The 21,141-nt window shown below is 43.0% G+C and overlaps 1 protein-coding gene across 1 annotated transcript in view; it reads left to right on the top strand.

Annotated features, from left to right (window-relative positions):
* The window catches only part of MFSD2B (MFSD2 lysolipid transporter B, sphingolipid), a 42,506-nt gene extending 22,283 nt beyond the window's left edge, over positions 1-20,223 (top strand). Inside the window, exons 6-14 of the mRNA XM_064146371.1 lie at positions 668-837; positions 4,238-4,328; positions 4,423-4,544; positions 7,744-7,827; positions 9,604-9,684; positions 14,758-14,867; positions 16,136-16,279; positions 18,183-18,359; positions 19,320-20,223. Coding sequence (XP_064002441.1) covers positions 668-837; positions 4,238-4,328; positions 4,423-4,544; positions 7,744-7,827; positions 9,604-9,684; positions 14,758-14,867; positions 16,136-16,279; positions 18,183-18,359; positions 19,320-19,377 — 1,037 coding nt within the window. The 3' untranslated portion in view covers positions 19,378-20,223. The remainder of the gene's footprint in view (positions 1-667; positions 838-4,237; positions 4,329-4,422; positions 4,545-7,743; positions 7,828-9,603; positions 9,685-14,757; positions 14,868-16,135; positions 16,280-18,182; positions 18,360-19,319) is intronic.
* Positions 20,224-21,141: the final 918 nt, after the last annotated feature.

The following is a 21,141-nucleotide window of genomic DNA, read 5'->3' as shown; positions in this document are numbered from 1 at the left end:
TCTGGGAAGAAGAAAGACTTTTTTCTCCATTTTTTTCCCTCACTCTTGCTTTTGCCTTAGACCGAGACACATCTTTCTAACATCACTGCTTCCTTACCCTGCTTCTTACCCTCTTGGTTGCACCTTTATTCCTTTCTCAGGATTGGGGTAAGGTTGAGAGGGCAAGGGGAGGTGTTGGGGTGGTTTGAAAGCCCCTCCTGGGGACTCAGGTTTCTGGGAGGGGAGTTGTGCTTTTGTAATGTTTATCCTTTGTATATTTCTGTATATAATTGTATATAACTGTATATATTGTAAATAGCTGCTTGTAAATTCTGCTAGCTGTAAATAAATTGCTTCATCTATATTCCCAGGGTCCGTCTGAGTTAGCTGGGTACCTACAAGTGTGTGGGGGGGCAGAGTAACCCCCAAACCATCACATCATATAAATGAGTACCTTCCGTGGAGGTTTCTAAATGCTGATCAGAAAATAGATGGCAAATCTCTTTCCTTGAAGCAGTTCTCTTACTGACCTTCCAGTTCTGCCGGTTTTAGTACTGCTTGCTTTAGTGCTGCTCTAGTACTGAGTGGTTTGGTGAGTTTTCTCCTCAGTAAGACAAACGAGCAAGCTTTCAGACAGCAGAGGAATCAAATTCTCATCCACAACACACATTTGTGCTTCCTTCGCTAGGAATGACTGTGGAAGTCCTTGGGACCTTGATTGGAGCTGGGCTTCAGGGGCAGATTGTGGCCAGTGCTCACGTCTCTCATCACTGCACTGTGATTCCCACAGCAAACACAACTGACTCCTGGTACAACACTCCCAGCTTTCCAGAGCCCTCAGCTCCCCTGTCTCCTCAAGTAAGTGTCTATGGCAGCACGCTGAAGTCGCTTTGGAGAGGGGGCATTGTAACGTCCCTCCGTCTAGGTGACCGTGAGCGTGACTTCCTTGAAACCAGTAGTGATGGCCTTGTTGCAAACGAGGCTTTCCATCCATTACCTTTGCCAGCACTTCTCAGAATGGCAGAAGATGCCTGGAGAGGAGGAGGCTCAGGGGTGATCTTATTACTGTCTACAACTACCTGAAGGGGCATTGTAGCCAGGTGGAGGGTGGCCTCTTCTCCCAGGTAACCAGCAATAGAACAAGGGGACACAGTCTCATGTTGTGCCAGGGTAGGTATAGGCTGGATATTAGGAAGAAGTTCTTCACAGAGAGAGTGATTTGCCATTGGAATGGGCTGCCCAGGGAGGTGGTGGAGGCACCATCCCTGGGGGTCTTCAAGAAAAGACTGTCTGAGGCACTTAGTGCCATGGTCTAGTTGATTGGATAGGGCTGGGTGCTAGGTTGGACTGGACGATCTTGGAGGTCTCTTCCAACCTGGTTGGTTCTATGATTCTAAGAATTACACTGAGGAGCTTTACTGAAGATACAAAACCACCAAGTATCTAGAAGGTATATGCCCATCCTTTGTTTCTAATAGGGGCTGATCTACAGTTTAAAGGGCAAGCTTAGTAAGAAAAATATCATTTACCCAGCCAGTAATACTGCATTCAATTGTAGGGTCCTCAGCACAAGTTGTGGACAGAATAGAGTGGGGAGGTGGTGCTCAAAGACAAAAGCAGAGGATTGGATCACCTCTGAGTATCTGAGAGAGTTGGATTTGTTCAGCTTGGGGAAAAGAAGGCTGCAAGGAGACCTTACTGCAACATTTCCATGTGTAAAGGGGACCAATAAGAAAGATGGGAAAATACTGTTTTACAAGGCTTATGGTGTCAGGACATGGGACAGTGGTTTGAAACTGAAAGAGGTTATGCTTAGATTACATAAAAGGAAGATTTTTGTATAGTGAGGGTATGAGACACTGGAACAGGTTTCTAAGCCCTCCTTGAAGTTGTAGAATTGCTTGAGTTGGAAAATATGCCTAAGAACATTGAGTCCAACTGTCAACTTAACACCAACATAGCCATTAAACCATGTCCCAAAATGAAAGAAGTTGCTGCTGTGAGCTTAGGAGTAGATCTTTCCTGCTGAAATCTAAGCATAGATATTGATACAGTTCATAGATGAGCTGATGAGTTTTGTTTAGGGTCACAGAATTTTATTTGGCCAACATAGCCATTAAACCATATCCCAAAATGAAAGTTGCTGCTGCTGTGAGCTTAGGAGTAGATCTTTCCTGCTGAAATCTAAGCATAGATATTGATACAGTTCATAGATGAGCTGATGAGTTTTGTTTAGGGTCAGAGAACTTAATTTGGCCAACATAGCCATTAAAACACGTCCCAAAATGAAAGAAGTTGCTGCTGTGAGCTTAGGAGTAGATCTTTCCTGCTGAAATCTAAGCATAGATATTGATACAGTTCATAGATGAGCTGATGAGTTTTGTTTAGGGTCAGAGAACTTTATTTGGCCCACTTATGAATACCTTCAATAGTCCAAGCTCAAATTACCCTTAACAATAAACTTGTTAAAGAAAACACTTAGTTCAATTGCTTCATGCACAAAATCAATAAGAAATACAAAATTCATGGTGGAGTCCTGTTCCTCTCCTTTTGTTTAACTTTCCTGGCTAGGCTGCTTTTCAGGCTGCAATACGTGAAGTCACTTAAGGCCAACTACAGTAGTGCAGCCTGTAGTCTGTGCAAGTCATAACCAATGGTATAAAAATACTCTGTGACTTAATTTATAGCTCTGGTATAAAAAAAACCCCAAACAACGAAACCCAAACCTTTATCTCATATAAAGAATAGTCCTGTGTTCCTTTATTTCACCATGCCCCCTTCTGAAGTGTAACTGTCTTAACTAAACCCATTCTCTTGAAAATTGCCTGTACTTAGATGGTTCACCTGACTACCTTTGTGTCTATACTAAGAGACTTTATATTTGGGAGCACATTCTGTAGTTGCATGCCTGTTTACTAACTGCTTCCTGGATGTGTGATCGTTTCGTTTGCAAATCACAGCTGATAATTCACAATTCAGTTATCCTATCAAACAGTCATTGTGTCATAAAGCTCTGTAGCTGGCACTCATTTCACCTTTGAAAACACAATGTTAAATCAATTAGTGCTGAGTACTAAAGCAAAATGTTGTTTTAAAGTTCTATTCCAGAGTCAGCGTAATCAGAGTATGAAACTCTGTGATCTGATGGTGTGGCAGGTATCCCTGGAGGCTTTGTTGCCCTGGTTAATAGGAAGTAAGGGTTTAGTACCATTAGAGTAGTCCAGAGAAGGGCCATGAAGATCATCAGAAAGCTGGAGCATCTCTTCTATGGAAACAAGCTGAGAGAGTTGGGCTCATTTAGCCTGGAGATGAGAAGGCTCCAGGAAGGTCTAATAGCAGCCTTCCAGTATTCAAAGGGGCATGCAGGATAGCTGGAGAGGGACTTTTTACAAAGGGATGTAGTGATGGGGTGAGCTTTAAAACGCAAGGAACTAGATTTAAATTAGGCATTAGGAAGCAATTCTTGACCAGGAGGGCGGTGAGGCACAAGAACAGGTTGCCCAGAGAAGTTGTGGAGGCTCCATCTGTGGTAGGGTTCAAAGCCACGTTGGTTTTGTGGATGCGGATCTAGTAGGAGGTGTCCCTGCCCGTCACAGGGGTGTTGGAACTAGGTGATCTTTCAAGGTCCCTTCCAATCCAAACCACTCTGTGGTTTCTGAATTTGCTTGGGAAAACAAGTGTTCAAGCTGCCAGGCTGTCAAAACATTGGCATGAAAGTGTGGATTCTACATTTCATTAGAGCCTAAAGGAAAAAATTTACTCTGCTGATGCATAAATGCATTAACTGTAGTAATTTTGTCTACAGCACTACCGAGGCCTTTCCCACCCAGCATGAAGATACAGATTGCAGTCTGTGTAGCTAGATCAGCTAGATTTACTACAAGTTAAAATCTCTGCGTGGAAGCTGGATGGTTTTGATAGATGACTGTATATGTCTGCAGCTAGTCTCAACATAAGCACATTTTTAGAACCTTTAGGTTGTCAACACAGTAGCCCTTTTGTTCACAGCTTATTTTTTTTTCCCCTCCCAAGAAATACATACTTTTGTGCCCTGGGTTTATCCTGAAGTAGGTGTTGTTTATAAATGAACTGCAAGAGTGAACGTTTTTCAGAGGTAGAAGACAGACAGTTGGCTGCATGTAGTTGGGCATTTCTTTATTTTCAAATGACTCATCAGAAAGAGACTGAAATTTGCATAATGACTTGGCACTCTCCTGTCACCGTTTCAAATAGGTCTTTTTTTTGTTTCTTTTCGAAGGCAAGAGTTTATATGATTGCAGCAGGGGTCATAGGAGGTGTGTATCTTCTTGGAATTGTCATTCTTTTTCTTGGAGTGAAGGAAAAAGATGGTAAGATCTATTTAAATGTGCCTAGATTTAATATTCATTACTTCACATTCACCTCTGGAAAAGATTGTTATTTTAAGTATTCTGCTTCTCTTAGATCCTTATGCCTTAAACTCTGACAGAGCAATCCCTTTTTGTAAGGGGCTTGGACTCACCATGCAACATGGTCCATATGTGAAGCTTACAGCTTCGTTTCTTCTCATCTCGACAGCAGTTCAGGTAACTTCAGAGCCTCTAAGTCTGTGTGTTGCACTCTCTCTAGTCCCTGCATCAGCCAAAATACAAATAATCTTTAGCTGGTGATGGGAGGTGGTGATCTAGGAGGTGGTGATCTAGGAGGTGGTGACTCCCCCTGCAAATCAGTAGGGAACCAGAGCCTTTTTTTGGTGCCAAGTGTTCTGTATGGCTGGAGATGGTTCTTTCTAAGGAGAAGCAAAACCAAACTCATGACTATTTAAAGATGGCTTTTCCCCCCCTTCTTTTTACCTTTTTTTTTTTCCTTGCCTAAAAAGGTGAAGAATTAGTCCTAGTGACCCAGATCAGGTTATTGTATGTTATCCATCTACAGTCTTTTGTGGTTTCAGTTGCTTAGAGAATGTTTCTTCTCTTCTGTCTGTTGTTTTCTATAGCGTGTTCCTCTTTAAACCCACTGCCTCTTTCCTTTGCATAGGTGACTGTTCTCGGTGCCTGAACTGGTTCTTAGAGTCTTTTGTGATGGCAGGCACTAGGTCACAGTAGGAGGATGCTCAGGTGCAGGAGATCTTGTCTCAGAGCTGTACAAAGTTAATTTTCAAATGAGGACCTGCGGTGGAGTGCAGCTCTGAAAAAGGATGCAGTATGTCCTCCCGTAGAGGGAAGCTGTAGAAAAACTTGGAGCCACTCAGTAAGAAATCCTCACTCCTCATAGTCCAGCAGGTGTTTTAAAGCTTGAATTCTGAGCAATGTTCAGATGTGAACCTGCACGTATTAGCTGAAGTTATCTTCATTTTGAAAATGCAAATAATGGTCACATTTTGGTTGACACATTCTTAGTCACATGAGGGCAAGAACAGGGCATGTAAGAGAGCAGAACTATGTTCACCATCCCTCCTGGTGAGTTATGAAGTTCCTTGGCAGGACAATTTAGAAGTCCATTTGCTAAGAAAGCATTGAAGTCTCAGGTTGGCCTGGAGATAGGCACAGTTAGCAGCCTGTTCTTTGTAGCACCTGTTAGTCTTTGTTGGGAGACCCAATGAGGAGAAACAATTGAAGAAGCTTTTTGATTTACATCAGGGAGCTTCAGGAACTCAGAGCAACAACAGAGACAGTGAGAAGATGAAAGGTCTTATGGTCCAGATCCTTCCAGAATCCATTCGGTCAGTAAGGTACAGCACACCTTTAGTTACTGGAGCCAACTACTTGCTGACCACACCCAGAGGTGAAAAGATCTTCTGTCATCCCACCTCTCTTTATTTTCCTATTTGTACAGAATCAAGGGAAGGTGTGAGGGGAGGCAGAACCTGGAAGCTGTATTGCTCCAGTTCAATTAGCATAGCATGAAAAACTCTTGCTGTTGTTATTCAAGGGAGGAAGGTTAACATAATGGAATTTAGTGAGTGGATTACTACTGAACAAAGGAAGAGGCAGGTGAAGATACCATAACCCCAGAGTGTGATAATTTTCTTCTGAAATGAAGGCAGTAAAAACCAGGACACAAGGTAGGGAAGGATTTGATGGCAGTGGAGAAGGGATATGACTTTATCCCAATTTGTATGCAGATGATTGGCCACTTAGAATCTACAAGATCATAAAAGAGCAAGAGTTGACCATGCTACTGAGATATGAATCCTCCTTGTCATTCCACTTCTGCAGATTTGCTGAAGCTGGGCCTGAATTATATTGTGGTGTTGGGAACCTCACCATGAGTTCTACAATATCGTGGTGACAACAGCTGCACCTATCAGTATAACACACTGCAGCTAAAGCTTCACATTCTTTGCAGCAACACCATTTAGTGTTGATCCTTCAGTCAAGGATTGGACTGGATGATCTTTGGGGTCTCTTCCAACCAGATATATTCTATGAGCACTCAGATTTAGGGAGATATCTGACCTAAAGCCACACTCCATGGCCAAGGCTGTATCAGAACTAACAAGTTATCTGCTTTACTGCAGGAAGTTGGCATGAGTGTAACTAAGAGGAAGAGTAATTTGTTTTGGAGTTAGGGCATCTGGTGAAAGATTTATGGCATTGCTATGGAAAAGGAAGTGCAATTTCTTGCACTAGTCTGCGGGCCCAGTCCTGTTCAATATCTTTATTGATGACCTGGACGAGGGGATTGAGTCCAGCATCAGTAAGTTTGCAGGTGACACCAAGCTAGGAGCAGGTGTTGATCTGTTGGAAGGTAGGAGAGCCCTGCAGAGGGACCTGGACAGGCTGGATGGGTGGGCAGAGGCCAATGGGATGAGATTTAACAAGGCCAAGTGCAGGGTTCTGCACTTTGGCCACAACAACCCCAAGCAGTGCTATAGGCTGGGGACTGAGTGGCTGGAGAGCAGGCAGGAAGAAAGAGACCTGGGGGTACTGGTAGATAGTAGGCTGAAGATGAGCCAGCAGTGTGCCCAGGTGGCCAAGAGAGCCAATGGCATCCTGGCCTGCATCAGGAGCAGTGTGGCCAGTAGGTCAAGGGAGGTTATTCTTCCCCTGTACTCAGCACTGGTCAGGCCACACCTTGAGTGCTGTGTCCAGTTCTGGGCCCCTCAATTCAAGGAGGATGTTGAGGTGCTGGAACATGTCCAGAGAAGGGCAACGAAGCTGGTGAGGGGCCTGGAACACAAATCCTATGAGGAGAGGTTGAGGGAGCTGGGCCTGTTTAGCCTGGAGAAGAGGAGGCTCAGGGGTGATCTTATTGCTGTCTACAACTACCTGAAGGGACATTGTAGCCAAGTGGGGGGTGGCCTCTTCTCCCAGGCAACCAGCAATAGAACAAGGGGACACAGTCTCAAGTTGTGCCAGGGTAGGTATAGGCTGGATGTTAGGAAGAAGTTCTTCCCAGAGAGAGTGATTTCCCATTGGAATGGGCTGCCCAGGGAGGTGGTGGAGGCACCGTCCCTGGGGGTCTTCAAGAAAAGCCTGGCTGAGGCACTTAGTGCCATGGTCTGATTGACTGGCTAGGGCTGGGTGCTAGGTTGGACTGGATGATCTTGGAGGTCTCTTCCAACCTGGTTGATTCTATGATTCTCTGATTCTGTAAACATAATGGAAGAAAATTGCAATATAGGAAATAAAGCCAGAATTAGGATCCTCTCATAAGGCAGTTTCTGTCATGGTCATTTTCATGCTGTATTACATTCATGGTTTACTTCTTTCTTGCCATTTTTTTAAGTTTAAATTTTTCCTCTTCCTTTTTGGTGGTCACCAAATGTTTTCAATTCAACAGCTGGAGCAGGGCAACTTTGTTCTTTTCTGTACTCATGCTGCTGATCTTCGGAATCACTTCCAGTATTTGGTGGTGACCATCTTGGTGAGTTGTGCTTCTCTCCTGTATTTCTATTTGATAGCTGGTTCTCACTGGTTTTTGGGGTGGGGATTTTGAGGTTGGTTGGTTTGATTTTTTTGGGGTTTATTTTGTTCGTGGGTTTTGTTTGTTTGCTTGGGGTTTTTTTTTGTGTGTGTTTGGTTTGGGTTTTTTTGGTTGGCTGGTTTTTTTTTGCACAAAATAACAGAAACCAAGAGGTGTTTGTTGTCCAGACAAAGCTGCTGAGAAGCTACACAATCTTTTGTTTTGCTTGTGTGAAATAAAATTGATGTTCCCTACTGTACTTCTAAAAAATTAATGCTTTAGAGCTTTTAATTCTTTCTTTGTTGTACTGATTCATTTTATCTGTATGTCACTTCCCTAAAAAGGGCAAAAGCTGCTGCCAGAAGGAGGTCTAGAATTTTAGCTCCTTTTTCCCTTTCCCCAGCCTGATAGACTGAAAATTAAACAACTTTAATTTGTGTATTCATACAGATGAGCTGTCTGGACTGTGCAGCTTGCAAGGATAAATATTTAAAATATCCAGAGAGCTGAAGATTCTTCTCTAGAGCATTTGGCAGTGTGATTAAAAAAAAGATCCTTTTACAAGGCCTTTTTTTGCTCAACATGCAGAGGTAGAATTCTGCTTTCTTAGGTGATAGTTATAGCTCAGTTACACATTGATCCTGTACTGCATGATCTACTTCATTAATACAATAAGTATTAGTTGAAAACTGTCACATTCATCCTTTTGGCAGAAGCCCTGTTAACAAAAGTAGAACACTTAATGTTGCATAATTACTGGGGTGTGCATCTACTGTGCCTTTTAAATGCTTTGGGGAGTATATATATATATATATATATGGATATATATATATATGTCTCCATATAGAATATATATATGTCTCCATATAGAATATATATATATATCCATATAGAATATTGCAGCAGTCATTTTCTGGGAAGCCATTGCATGATTTCTGACACATTTGGCACAGAGGCTTTGTGGAACCTTCCAAGAGTAACTTGAGTTCCACATCTTGGTCATACTCTCCCACCCCTCTTCTCCTTGTTGATTCTTCCTTTCCCATATTATAAGACAGGTATGTTCCTGTGATTAAAAGAGCAAGGGACGACTTGGTTATCTTAGGGTCTGCAAGTAATGGGCACCAAGAATAGAGTCACAAGGCAATAAAGTCAATAAAGAATGACATTTAACTGTTAACAGTGAGATGACACTTGAATTTAGTTCAGTTGTAGGACCACCATCAGTAGCAATGCTTCAGTGAATTGCTCTGTGTTGCGTGTGGTTGTTGCTGCTACCAAGTGAGGTATTACTGCATGTGAAATGGTGATGCTGACTGTTAGCAACTGTTTGTCTTACAGGATATACATGTAGCTGAGTATGTCTTAGGAAAACTGTATCTTGCACTTCATTTTGTTTCCTGTACGAGGAGGTAGAGCTTCATTCACTTATTTGCCAAGTTCAGATAACGAGGCAAAAGACATTAACACAAATGTGCAGCATGATTGAGCTTTGTTGGCTGTGTGGGCTATAGTTTTAACTGCTGTGGGAAAACCTCTCAAGGATAGCTTTTATTTGTGATACACAATAGTGAATTTAAGAAAACAATTGCTCTAAGCGTGAGGAGAAGCAGGAATCTGCAAGTTCACCTTCCTTTCGGGCCACGATGTCACAGGAAAACAGATCTTTGTTCTCTGCAGCTGAAGGAGACAGTGGCAGTGAGCACAGCACATAGAGGGGACTTTTGTCAATTGCAGGTATCAGCAGCTGTGAGCGTTCCCTTCTGGCAGAAGTTCCTGCAGAAATTTGGCAAGAAGTGTGCAGCATGTGGGATTTCGGTAAGCAAACGGTCTGAGAGAAAAATCTCCTTGTGCTCACTCGCTTGGACAGCTGGAGCCACATCAGGGGCTCTTTTGAGTGCTTATAACCCCGAGCTACGGGAAATCTGCGCGGTTCCAGAGTTTGTTTTCAATTGTAATAGCAAATTTCAGACAGATTCCAAGTTTCCAAAAGGAACCTTGGAAAAATGGATTGCCACTGAGGGCAGGTTCCTGGGGTTTTTAAAGGATCTTACGCAAGATCTGCATTCAGTTGTTGTCAGAAGTGAACCCCAGTGAGGTCTGATAAAGTCAGGTTGGTGTTGCCTCTGGTTGACAAGTTATCTGCTGCACAAGGCTTGCTTTTTTCTTGAATATAGTGCTGAGGTAGAGTGATTTCCCATTGGAATGGGCTGCCCAGGGAGGTGGTGGAGGCACCGTCCCTGGGAGTCTTCAAGAAAAGCCTGGATGAGGCACTTAGTGCCATGGTCTGGTTGACTGGATAGGGCTGGGTGCTAGGTTGGACTGGATGAGCTTGGAGGTCTCTTCCAACCTGGTTGATTCTATGATTCTATGTCAGTAATTCCGTCACAGAGGAAGAAAGAGAAGCCTGTGACATGTCCTCCTCTAGAAACCTAAGAAAGCAGGAGTGCCCACATCCCTCTGGACAGAGATGGACAGTTATTAGTGAAGTAAAGGAGTTAGGTGACCTACCTGAGAACAGAAACCTGACGTTGGCACAGCTCTCCAAAGCCAGCTCAGCAAGCCTGCCCTTGTCTCTGATGGGTTAAGTCCTTCACTCAGTGCAGACAGCAGCAATTTTCTGTCATCATCATCAGTGTGTCATTGTATAGGCCTGTTCCTCCCCATTTTCCCCCTGTTTACCTTCAATTACTTATGAAAGAGGAAAGAAAATTTGTCTGCCTTGCGCGCAACAAAGCATGAGCACTTGGAAAATTCAGCCTGAAGCTCTATGTTAAAATCTGAACAAGAGTGAAAAAATGTAGGTCTGGTGACCAGCAATGACAACATTCATTGTTGAATATAATGGGACAGGTGTAACTTTTGGGATCCAAATCGGTGTGTTGGAATGACTGCCAAAGAATCAGAAGCGACTTAAAAACCCATATTCCAAATATACCAGCTGGGGTTGGTCTCTTCTGCCAGGCAGCCAGCAACAGAACAAGGGGACACAGTCTCAAGTTGTGCTGGGGGAAGCATAGGCTGGATGTTAGGAGGAAGTTGTTGGCAGAGAGAGTGATTGGCATTGGAATGGGCTGCCCAGGGAGGTGGTGGAGTCCACATCCCTGGAGGTGTTCAAGAAAAGATTGGATGATACATTAGTGCCATGATCTGCATGACTGGCTAGGGCTGGGTGCTAGGTTGGACTGGATGATCTTGGAGGTCTCTTCCAACCTGGTTGATTCTATGATTATGTGTTTTGAAGTAGGCATCTGGAATCTAAGTCCCATCGTCATTTTTTTGTTTATACTACTTGAGCAAAGGGAATTGCTGAAAGCAGGATTGGACCATTGACTGGAACAGCAAATGCAGATTTCCTCCTCAGGAAATCTCCTCCTCTGTCTACTTGGCTATGAAAAATGCTTTCTTCATCCAACTTCACTCTATAAATTTAAGTTAACATGACTGGAAAGCCTGTCAGCACTTCTGTAAACATGGTTTAACTTAATTTTACAGTTGAGTTACTTGACTGTATTATGGTCTAAGTGGGGGCTGGATTGGAAAAAAAGCCACCTCCCTATTTCACCTTATAGACATCTCTCAAGGGACTCAGTGTATGCTTAGGGATGGATTTTGTGTCTGGCAATGCATCACAGGGGCTTCCTATGCTACCACCTTGTGTGATCTGTACAGCTAATCAGTAATCTTTCATTGTGAAATTTCATTGTGAATTTTATGTCTGCCCGATGGTTGTCACTGGGCAATGATCTCTCCTAAAGGAGACAGGGGAGAAAACAAAGGGTTTGGGTGGGTTTTGTTTTGCTCTTTCCTCAAAACAAACAAATGAACCCCACCAAAACTTTCAGGGTGAAGATGAAAGTGTTGGATGGGGCCTTGAGCAACCTAGTCTCATAGAAGGTGTCTCTGCCCATGGCAGGGAGATTGGAACTAGATGATCTTTAAGATCCCTTCTAGCCCAAAACATTCCATGTAATTTGAAATTTAGCTTGCTGAAAAACTTTTCATAGTGCTCCAGACTGTTTTATTTCTGTTAAAGAGACCCCTGACAGAGTACAGAATCATAGAATCAACCAATTTGGAAGAGACCTCCAAGATCATCCAGTCCAACCTATCCCCCAGCCCTATCCAGTCAACTAGACCATGGCACTAAGTGCCTCATCCAGGCTTTTCTTGAAGACAGGGTAGGTAGATAAGCACCAAGAATCTTGGCTTTCTTCTACTCATATTGCTCTTTTAAAACTCTATTCTCCACAAGAGATGATCAGGAGTCTAAGTACTAACTACCTAAACTTCCTAGAATTGTAAAGCCAAGACTTTCTGGAAGTACAGGGTCATACTCAAGCAAGATTCTTGACATCCTTCTTCCCATGACAAAGTTGGTGTACAGGCTAGAGATTATTCTTTTCTGTTCACTTGGTTCTGCTTCCCTGAGCTATGTTCATTTATACTGCCTGTTCTGCCCTCCCCAAATCTTTTCACCTCCCCACACATGCAATTGTTTACTTGCCATCTCTCAGTGATGTGCAGCACAGTGGCAAGCCCTTTGATGCATCCTGGCTGTGCAGCCCCTTTTCCACATTCCCATCACCACTTCCACTCAAATCTGGGTGACATCATTTCCTGATTTGCCCTTCAGAATGTGCTGATGCACAGGCCAGTCACAGCTTTAGCATCCCAGTATGTTTCCTTCCATAGGGCTGCTAGGGAGTGGATGGAAGACAGGTGATAACTGCCAGATATAGTCTGCGACTCAGAGGGCAGCAGCCCTGTGGCTAGGGAGCAGGGTGCCACTAATGGAGTATTTGCTTTACAAGTAGAAAAGGAGATGCATAAGCTGTTTATTGCAGCAGGAACACTGTCCCCAAGGTTGCACTACCACTGCATGAGTGAGATTTTAAGGCATTGTAGCTCCGGTCTTGCAAATTGTGCTTCTCTTTCAGAAGAAAAATTACAGTGACAATGATTATTGTTATCGATCTAGAATTTTGTTTAAGAGCTTTCCTTATGCGGAGCATAAGGCAGGCATAAAATTGCTTATAGGCAACATGAAATCTTGCATTGCTGGAGTGCTCTCTTGTGGTGAAACCATGATTTTGCCATGGCACCGAGCTAATGCAAGGATTATCTGTCGGCAAGGAACATTGCAGGCAGGAAAGGTTATTTTCTGCCTCCTTAGGTTAGGAGCAAATGCTTTGATGGGAAATGCATTTAAAACATAAACATAATGGATTAGACTCCAAGACTCCCAGAATCACTTATCATACAGAACTGTAAATAGCAGTGCTTAGAGGAATCACTCTCTGTGAAAGCTCTTCTCATACCCCCAACTCTCAAGCTGCAAGTATAGAGGATTGAAACACTTAGTGTTGAGCTAATCCCCCGTCATTAAAAAGCCCTGTAGATAAGCCCCTGGTTCTGGATTCTGCGTGTGCTGTGCCTGTGGTTCATGGTTTGCAGGCGTGGGAGATGGAGCATGTGATGGGTACAGGACAGCTGGGCTGCAGGCATTAAAAGTCAGCATTAAAAATAGGGCATTTTCAGTCCTGTAAGCCCATTGCCTCAAGTTGAGGTTGAAGAAATCTGGTGATTTTAAGTCCTGACAGAAAACAAATTCTGAGTATCTCATATATGTTTGGGTTTGAGGGTACCCTTAGTGGCTTGTGCAATGGTGTGAGTTGTTACCTGGCTGCGTGGAGTGGGTCTCAACAACACTACCTTCCCGGTTTTGGTTATTGCTGAATTGTTCTAAAGTGGGCATGGAAATGAATCATAGAATCATAGAATCAACCAGGTGGGAAGAGACCTCCAGGATCATCCAGTCCAACCTAGCACCCAGCCCTAGCCAGTCAACTAGACCATGGCACTAAGTGCCTCATCCAGTCTTTTCTTGAACACCTCCAGGCCATCTCTTCTTCATTCAAAACTCAAGATGATCTCTAAAATGGGATATTTACAGTTCAAAATGACAGCCTGCCTCTCCCCTTGGAGTGTGATGAGATCACAGGATATCAGGGGTTGGAGGAAGAGACCCAAGGAGATTGAGTCCAAACCCCCTGCCAGAGCAGGACAATACTAACACAGATCACAGAAGAACACATCCAGATAGGCCTTGAAAGTCTCCAGATAAGGAGACTCCACAACCTCTCTGGGGAGCCTGTTCCAGTGCTTTGTGACTCTTACAGTAAAGAAGTTCCCCCTTGTGTTAAGGCAGAACCTCTTTTGCTGCAACTCACACCCATTGCTCCTTGTCCTATCCCAGGCAGCAGTGAGCAGAGCCTGTCCCCCCTCTCCTGGCCCCATGTTCCTCAGCCTCTCCTCACAAGCCATGGCCTCCAGTCCCCTAATCATGTTTCAGGCTTTGTCTTTGATAGTAAATTAAACAGGTCCACTGGCCTAGAATAGAAACTGGTGCTTGCTCATACGCATTGCTAAACTGGCAGAGGAATCTCTGCACAAATGCAGCAGGAATGTCTTGGGAAGTGTTCAGGCACTGTTTGGGAACTGGCCCACTTAAGGGCTCTTCACAAAACGTGTTTATATGGTCACACTTCTTTCAGAGACTGTGAGTGTTTAGGAGTGTGAATGTGGCCTTAGTTTGCCATTTGGTCTTATGACTCATAAGCTGGCTTTTGGTACAGTTCAATTTACTGGTGCAGTTGAAGCCCTAATTCTGCTCACAGAGCAGGCACTGACATCACTTGTCTTGTTTTTCCCCTGATCCTTCTGGATAGGTACAGGCTGGCTCAGGGCTCTTTGGTAATGCCACTAAGTGTTAGATGTTGCTGTGCATCAACTGTTTTATGACACAACCATATTTTGAAGGGAACAATCTGTGTACCAGCGAGCAGCTCATACTCTAATTCACACATACTTTTTATTCTTCTTCCTCAGTGGATGATCCCTTTTGCAGTCATGCTAGTGACCATTCCAAACCTGATCCTGGCTTACTTCGTAGCTTTTGTCTCTGGTCTGAGCATTGCTGCATCTCTTCTGTTGCCATGGTAGGAGAATTTTACATTTGAAGCGGGGAAGGGGTATGTGACTACATTACATATAAACAGTATTGCATGGAATCTGCCTCCAAAAGAGGCAGAGTTTGGCAAGAATGTATTCTTCCAGCAATCTTTTTCTGCTTTTTGTAACTGAGGCTACTTGCCATGCCATCACTTTGTTTTCCCTGCTGTTAAGAGATTATGTCTATTATAACTGCAGCGGGTCTTTCTACATAACAGTATGTAGAGGAATCAACAATCTTAGTGGCTATAGAACTTGTGGTAACAGTCAATCAGTTGCTTAGGTCTGATTTCTAACAGAATTACACAAATGCTGAAGTTGGATAAATCAATTAATCCTGAGCAATTAAGAACATAGCAGAGGAAACATGAGCCAAGGCCAAGCTGTGCATCCCTGCTTGAGCAGCCCTCTGTTATAGATCAAATAACACAAGGATACAATTAAAAGCAACTGAGAATCCAAGGTCCTTTGTGTTGGAGGACTGTAAATATACAGTGAAAAGGACACTCAAGAATGAGTAGAATGGCACATTTCCTCTCCAAAGGGAGTAATTATTATTCAGGTCAAACTGACCAGAAAGCAAGATGGTTGCTGAGAGCTGTTTTGTGTTACACATTTGTACAATGCCCTGAAAACTACAAATGCTCATGGAAATGTAGTTTGAAATAAGCTGTCAGACACTACATAAGCTTTTCTGCACAGATGGTGAGAAGCTCTTTTTTTCCAACAGCAGCTTGTGACATATATTGGAAATAAAGTGTCAATTCACAACTGACATCTGAGCAGCTTCCGTTCTGATTCCCCATTAGCAAATTCAGGCTTTCTGCAGCAGAGAAAGCACAGGTCTCACTGCTTTCTGCAAATGTTGTTAGCTTGTCAAAAGAGTTATTCCAGAGTGAAACTGTTCAAAGATTCAGAGTCCCTCCAAGTCTTAAGAAACGTGGAGTTTTGTTGTTCTTTTTTTTAAGATCACAACTTCTGATTGGAATGACAGCCAGTCTAGAGAATTCTGTCACCTCCCAGCAAGTGTTTTATAGTTTTTCAGCTGGTTTTCTGTTTTGTGGTACGAGGGCATTTGTTTCTTACACAGATTTTTTTGCCCTTCTCTCCAGCGCTATGACTTTTGAAGTGGATTTTTCATGTGCATGACTACAATTCCATCTTAAAAGGGAAGGAGGGGTACTCTTTCAGTAAGTTTGGACTTTGAAAACAGATTTTGGGTTAAAGTGTGGTTTTTCTTCTTGCTCAACTTTAGGTCAATGCTGCCTGACGTAGTTGATCATTTTCGCCTGCAGAATCCTCATAGAAAAGGACATGAAACCATTTTCTATTCTTCTTATGTTTTCTTCACCAAGATATCAGCAGGAATTGGCTTAGGAATTTCTGCAGCAAGCCTGGAGTAAGTAGCAGTGTGTTCCCATGTAGTAGGTCTACTCTGAAAGCGTTCTGAGGTTACTTTATGTTTACCCTGAGGAGACCAATGGCCTGAAAGTGCCAGCAGCTCCAGCTGTCTAACCACTAAAGACAGGATTGTTATTTATCTAGGCTAGACCACTAAGCATTAAGTTGCCTGCCCTAACACACTTCAGTTCAGAAAGGCCTGATTTCCCCTTAGTTTTCCTCTTTCCAAATTACTCAGGTAAAGTTTAGTGGCTTGTGTGAATAAAGACCTAAACATGAAAGCTCAGCAAATGAACATCCACCACAAGTGGTACTGCTGCTTTGCACATGCCTCATTTCATCTGGGTTGGACTATGTATATATGGGCTTGTATGTCTTCACCTGGACTGGAGTGCCTTCAGGGGCACCTAGTGACTGTTCAGCATAAAAGGATCACTGATTGCTTCACGGTTCTGGGGAACTGGATACTGATCCAAGTCACAAACAGAGTCTTTCTCACAGCTCTGCTTATCATCTAGACCATATCAGCTTGGAAGATGCTTTGTGTTGTCCTTCTATTTTTGTCTCATCTCTTCTGACTAGACAGTCAGTTTGAGAAAGTGGTCAGCCACCTCCTGCTGTGCTTTTGTTCATGACCTCGAAGAAAGGTCCTTTTCTTCCTGTTGCTGCTGCACACCAAAAACACTTATAAGGAAAAGTGTCTGAAACACTGTCTAGCCCTTGGGTCCGAGTTAGGTTTTGCTAACCAGAATGTTTGCTTCAGGGACATCAGCTAGAACTGCTTAACAACTGGCAGTGCATGGCTGAATGCTTTGATCTTAAGAGTTTTCTGTGCTTGTTGCTAGCACCCCCAAACAAATCACTCTTCACCAATTAGCTCCTTTTCAATTGCTTTCTAGTTAGCTTCCTGCTATTTGCCAAGGCAGGTGTCTGCATAAGAACACCAAAGACAAAGTGATGCCAAATGAACTGCAGCTTTCATAGGTGCATATTCAGAGGAAAAGAAATTCTTTCACAAATTGGGAATGAGATTTTGAGCATGGAAGCCCTGAATTTGTGTACCTAACTCTAAGCACTTGAGTAAATTTGTCTATCTTGAGAAGAGTGCTTAAGTGTGTTTAAATTGAAGTTAATTATTGCTGCTGAAATTGGTCATATTACTTGCATGTTTTTAAAGCAGAGCCTAAACACGTTACAGAGTAGGAAACACAGAGCAGATCAGTTTTCTTACATGGAATTCCATTCTCCTCTTAGTATTTAAATGCTGTATAATAACAACAATGATAAAACACAAAGTTAATGCAGACATCTGAAAGTGAGAACCAAAAAATGAGACGTGAAATGTCCAGAGAAGGGCAACAAAGCTGGTGAGGGGCCTGGAGCACAATCCTATGAGGAGAGGTTGAGGGAGCTGGGCCTGTTTAGCCTGGAGAAGAGGAGGCTCAGGGGTGATCTTATTACTGTCTACAACTACCTGAAGGGGCATTGTAGCCAGGTGGGAGGTGGCCTCTTCTCCCAGGCAACCAGCAATAGAACAGGGGGACACAGTCTCAAGTTGTGCCAGGGTAGGTATAGGCTGGATATTAGGAAGAAGTTCTTCCCAGAGAGAGTGATTTCCCATTGGAATGGGCTGCCCAGGGAGGTGGTGGAGGCACCATCCCTGGGGGTCTTCAAGAAAAGCCTGGCTGAGGCACTTAGTGCCATGGTCTAGTTGATTGGATAGCGCTGGGTGATAGGTTGGCCTGGATGATCTTGGAGGTCTCTTCCAACCTGGTTGATTCTGATTCTATGATTCTATGATTCTTGAAGAGTGTTGGGGAAAGCATTAAGTCTTCAGACGAACTTTGGACATAGCTTTTGCTATGGACATAGGCACATCATTGTTGTTTTTGTTTGTTTAGGTTTACTGGATACAAGCCAGGGCTATGCAGACAGTCTGCTGATGTGATTCTCACACTGAAAATCCTCATTGGAGCAGTTCCTGCTATCCTTATCCTGTTAGGTTTGTTTATACTTCTTTTCTACCCAATCACCGAAGAAAGTCGGAAGGAAACAAAGCTCGCACTTGAAGTGCTAAGGTAGGTCTGAGTTGGCAGCGAACAGCAGCAGCTCTTAATCATACTGGGCAAAACACTGTTAGCTACCAACATCCACCTCTATATTCCTGAAATAAAACAACACTCAACATGTTGAATTATTAACTGAATGGTACCATTCCATGCTCCAGTATCTTATTTTTGTAGCGCAGCAATACCTGCTCACACAAGCTGCTGTATTTCACTTTTTCTCTGGGGTGGTGCACAAAGAACTTAGTGTGGTGCAGTGTTTCAAGGCAGAAGTGGAGAATATACCTATGTCTGGAGAAAATGTCAGTAGTTAAAATGTACTTGTGTATAGAGGAAAAAGGCATTCTCAGCTGCATTTTTGGTGTTTATGGCATATAAGAAACATCCAAATCATTTAGAGGTAGGCAGGAAAGATTGTGGAAGAGAAAGAAAGGAGAGCTTTGAGCTAATTCTTTCCCTTTTTGACCTATCAACACCCTGTCTTTTGTTTCCTCCTTTTCCAAAGAAAACCCTGCCTAGCTCAAAGTCATTCACCTCCATCAAATGAAGCTTTGGTATACTGAGGACGTACATAAGAACAGCCTGTCCTAGCAGGTTGATGGCTTAAATATCTGTCTCTTACTCTGTCTGGTTTTTATTATTTCAAGTTACTGGGATTTGAAAATTATTTCCATGCTAAGGAAACAATTTTAGGGCATAAGTGTGGGTATCTGGGACCACTTCATGCCTTAAGGTATATAAGATACCGGCATGGGGCTGGCAGACATACCACAGGCCTCTCATTCACCGACTGCTTTCTGGAGTGATAGCTTCAGATTGGAGGGAACAGGCTAAACAGTCTAAAATGGGACTGATCCCTGTGTTGACGGGAGGCAAGGTTCTCAGCTGTTTGAGATTGCCAAACTGTAGCTTGATTAGTTGGCAGTTAAAGGCAGAAATCTGTTCACACATCATTTGTTCTGCTTTCAACAGAAGGAGCTATCAAAGCACAGAGAACCTGGATGACCATAGAGAGAACTCGTCAGTCTGAAGGGTCTGAATATGATGACCTTCCAAACGGAGTCTTGCATCCCATACACAAACTCCATGAGAGTCTTCTAGGTCATTCCTCTGCTCACATTCTACCAAAGTAGAAGAATTTATGATTCTGACACAATCAGTAATGAAATCAAGAGAGGAGCCCGCTGTGTAAGATATGTATCTAACTCTATGCTGTGCTAAAAAAGACACAGTGAATGTTCAGGAGTGGAGCTACTGAAAGCTCAGGTTATTTTCATGTGTTTCACAATGATTAAAGAAAGCTGTGACCTCAGAAGACTATATGGACTCGCAGGACAAGGGAAAAAAAGTACCAATGTGATGTACCACCCAAATTTTAACTCATACTATATTTTGCCCTTACAGGCAGGGATGGATTCTGAACATAATCTGTAGTTATAAATTGCACACTAGTCTGTTTGGATAGCACTTGGGAATTCTGAAGGATGCTATATAAAGTTAAGATTTACTTTGTTTTGAACTGAAGCAAATCACTGAGGCACACATGTTGCGAAGATTTTCTTATGAAGAGTTGCTCTGAAAGAGATTTTCATGTAATTTAAGTTCACAGATTTTATATGAAGCAGAACCTTACACTTAGCATTACTGGAGTTCCTTGCTTTGAAAACTGTAAACTGATCTTTGGCAGAGAATGAGTGCCCAATGTTTTCAAAATCAACATCTCCACTCAGGACTCCCAAACTCAACAGTCTCTTCCAAAAATTAGGCTATGCTATTCACATTTCTGTACATTTTGGCCTTAAAGTAACTTTATCCTGATACCCATTCTTATGTGGTATGGCTCTCTGCCTCACAAAACACCATGGCATCATCTCAGTTTACAGTGTTTTGTAGTAATGAGGCCACACCTGATTTTTAAATGGTGATTTTTTTTCTTTAGTCAGGGATGTCATTGTGATTTAGATACATTAACTGAGACCTCATTTCTGCTATACATTCTGAACAATGCTGAACACCCTTTGTAAATGAAAGGCACACCTAAGCTCAGGCACTTTCTGGAGCACTGAAGTTTAGACCTTCTCATTCTGGGACGCTTGTGTAGTTAATGGAGTTAGAGTCCTCCAGAGGCTGGCTTGAAACTTAGGCTAAAGTGAGTGGACTCTGAAGACATGTCTTTATTTGGAGGGGAGACTGATATACCCCAAAGTTAAAGGTTTGCTCGCCTTGAGGAGATGAGCAGAATGCAAGACAAGACGCGAATTTACGGGCACTTAGCTCCGCTGGATGGCCACGTGTGATGGTCTCTGTTTTGTAGCAGAAATGCCTTTGGAGGACTAGCCTGCTTCTGTTTGGGTGCGCTTGCAGTAAGGGTCACTGGAGGCAGTGACCACAAGTAATTTGCTCGAGGCCATCTGGGAAACGATTCTGAAGTGCCCTGTCTGGAAGCTGGGAAAGGTTTTGCGGTGAAGACAAACCACGGTGAAATAAAATCAGTGCATCCACTAAGTGTCTCAGTGCGTTTAACAGCGAAGCCTTTTTGAGCAAGTTTGAAGTCTAAGGACTAACAAACTGTTGTAATTCAGCAAAATGCTTATTCATGAGTGAGCTTGAAGGATATGTTTTGAGTGTGCAAGGGTTATAGTTAACTGTGTTTAAGAATTCCATTGAATTGATGTCTAAAGATGAGAGACATTTCAGTTTTTGGTTCTTGGACAAATCAAGATATATATATGCCTGGGGCATATGTGTTTCTAATAATCAAAACCATAAGCCTGTTTACAATTTTGAGTCTGAT

This window comes from Pogoniulus pusillus, chromosome 7 (genome assembly GCF_015220805.1).
Source record: "Pogoniulus pusillus isolate bPogPus1 chromosome 7, bPogPus1.pri, whole genome shotgun sequence".
In the NCBI taxonomy this organism is placed as follows: Eukaryota; Metazoa; Chordata; class Aves; order Piciformes; family Lybiidae; genus Pogoniulus; species Pogoniulus pusillus.
The sequence above is the reverse complement of the archived record's forward strand: the minus strand, read 5'-3'. Positions and strand labels throughout refer to the sequence as shown.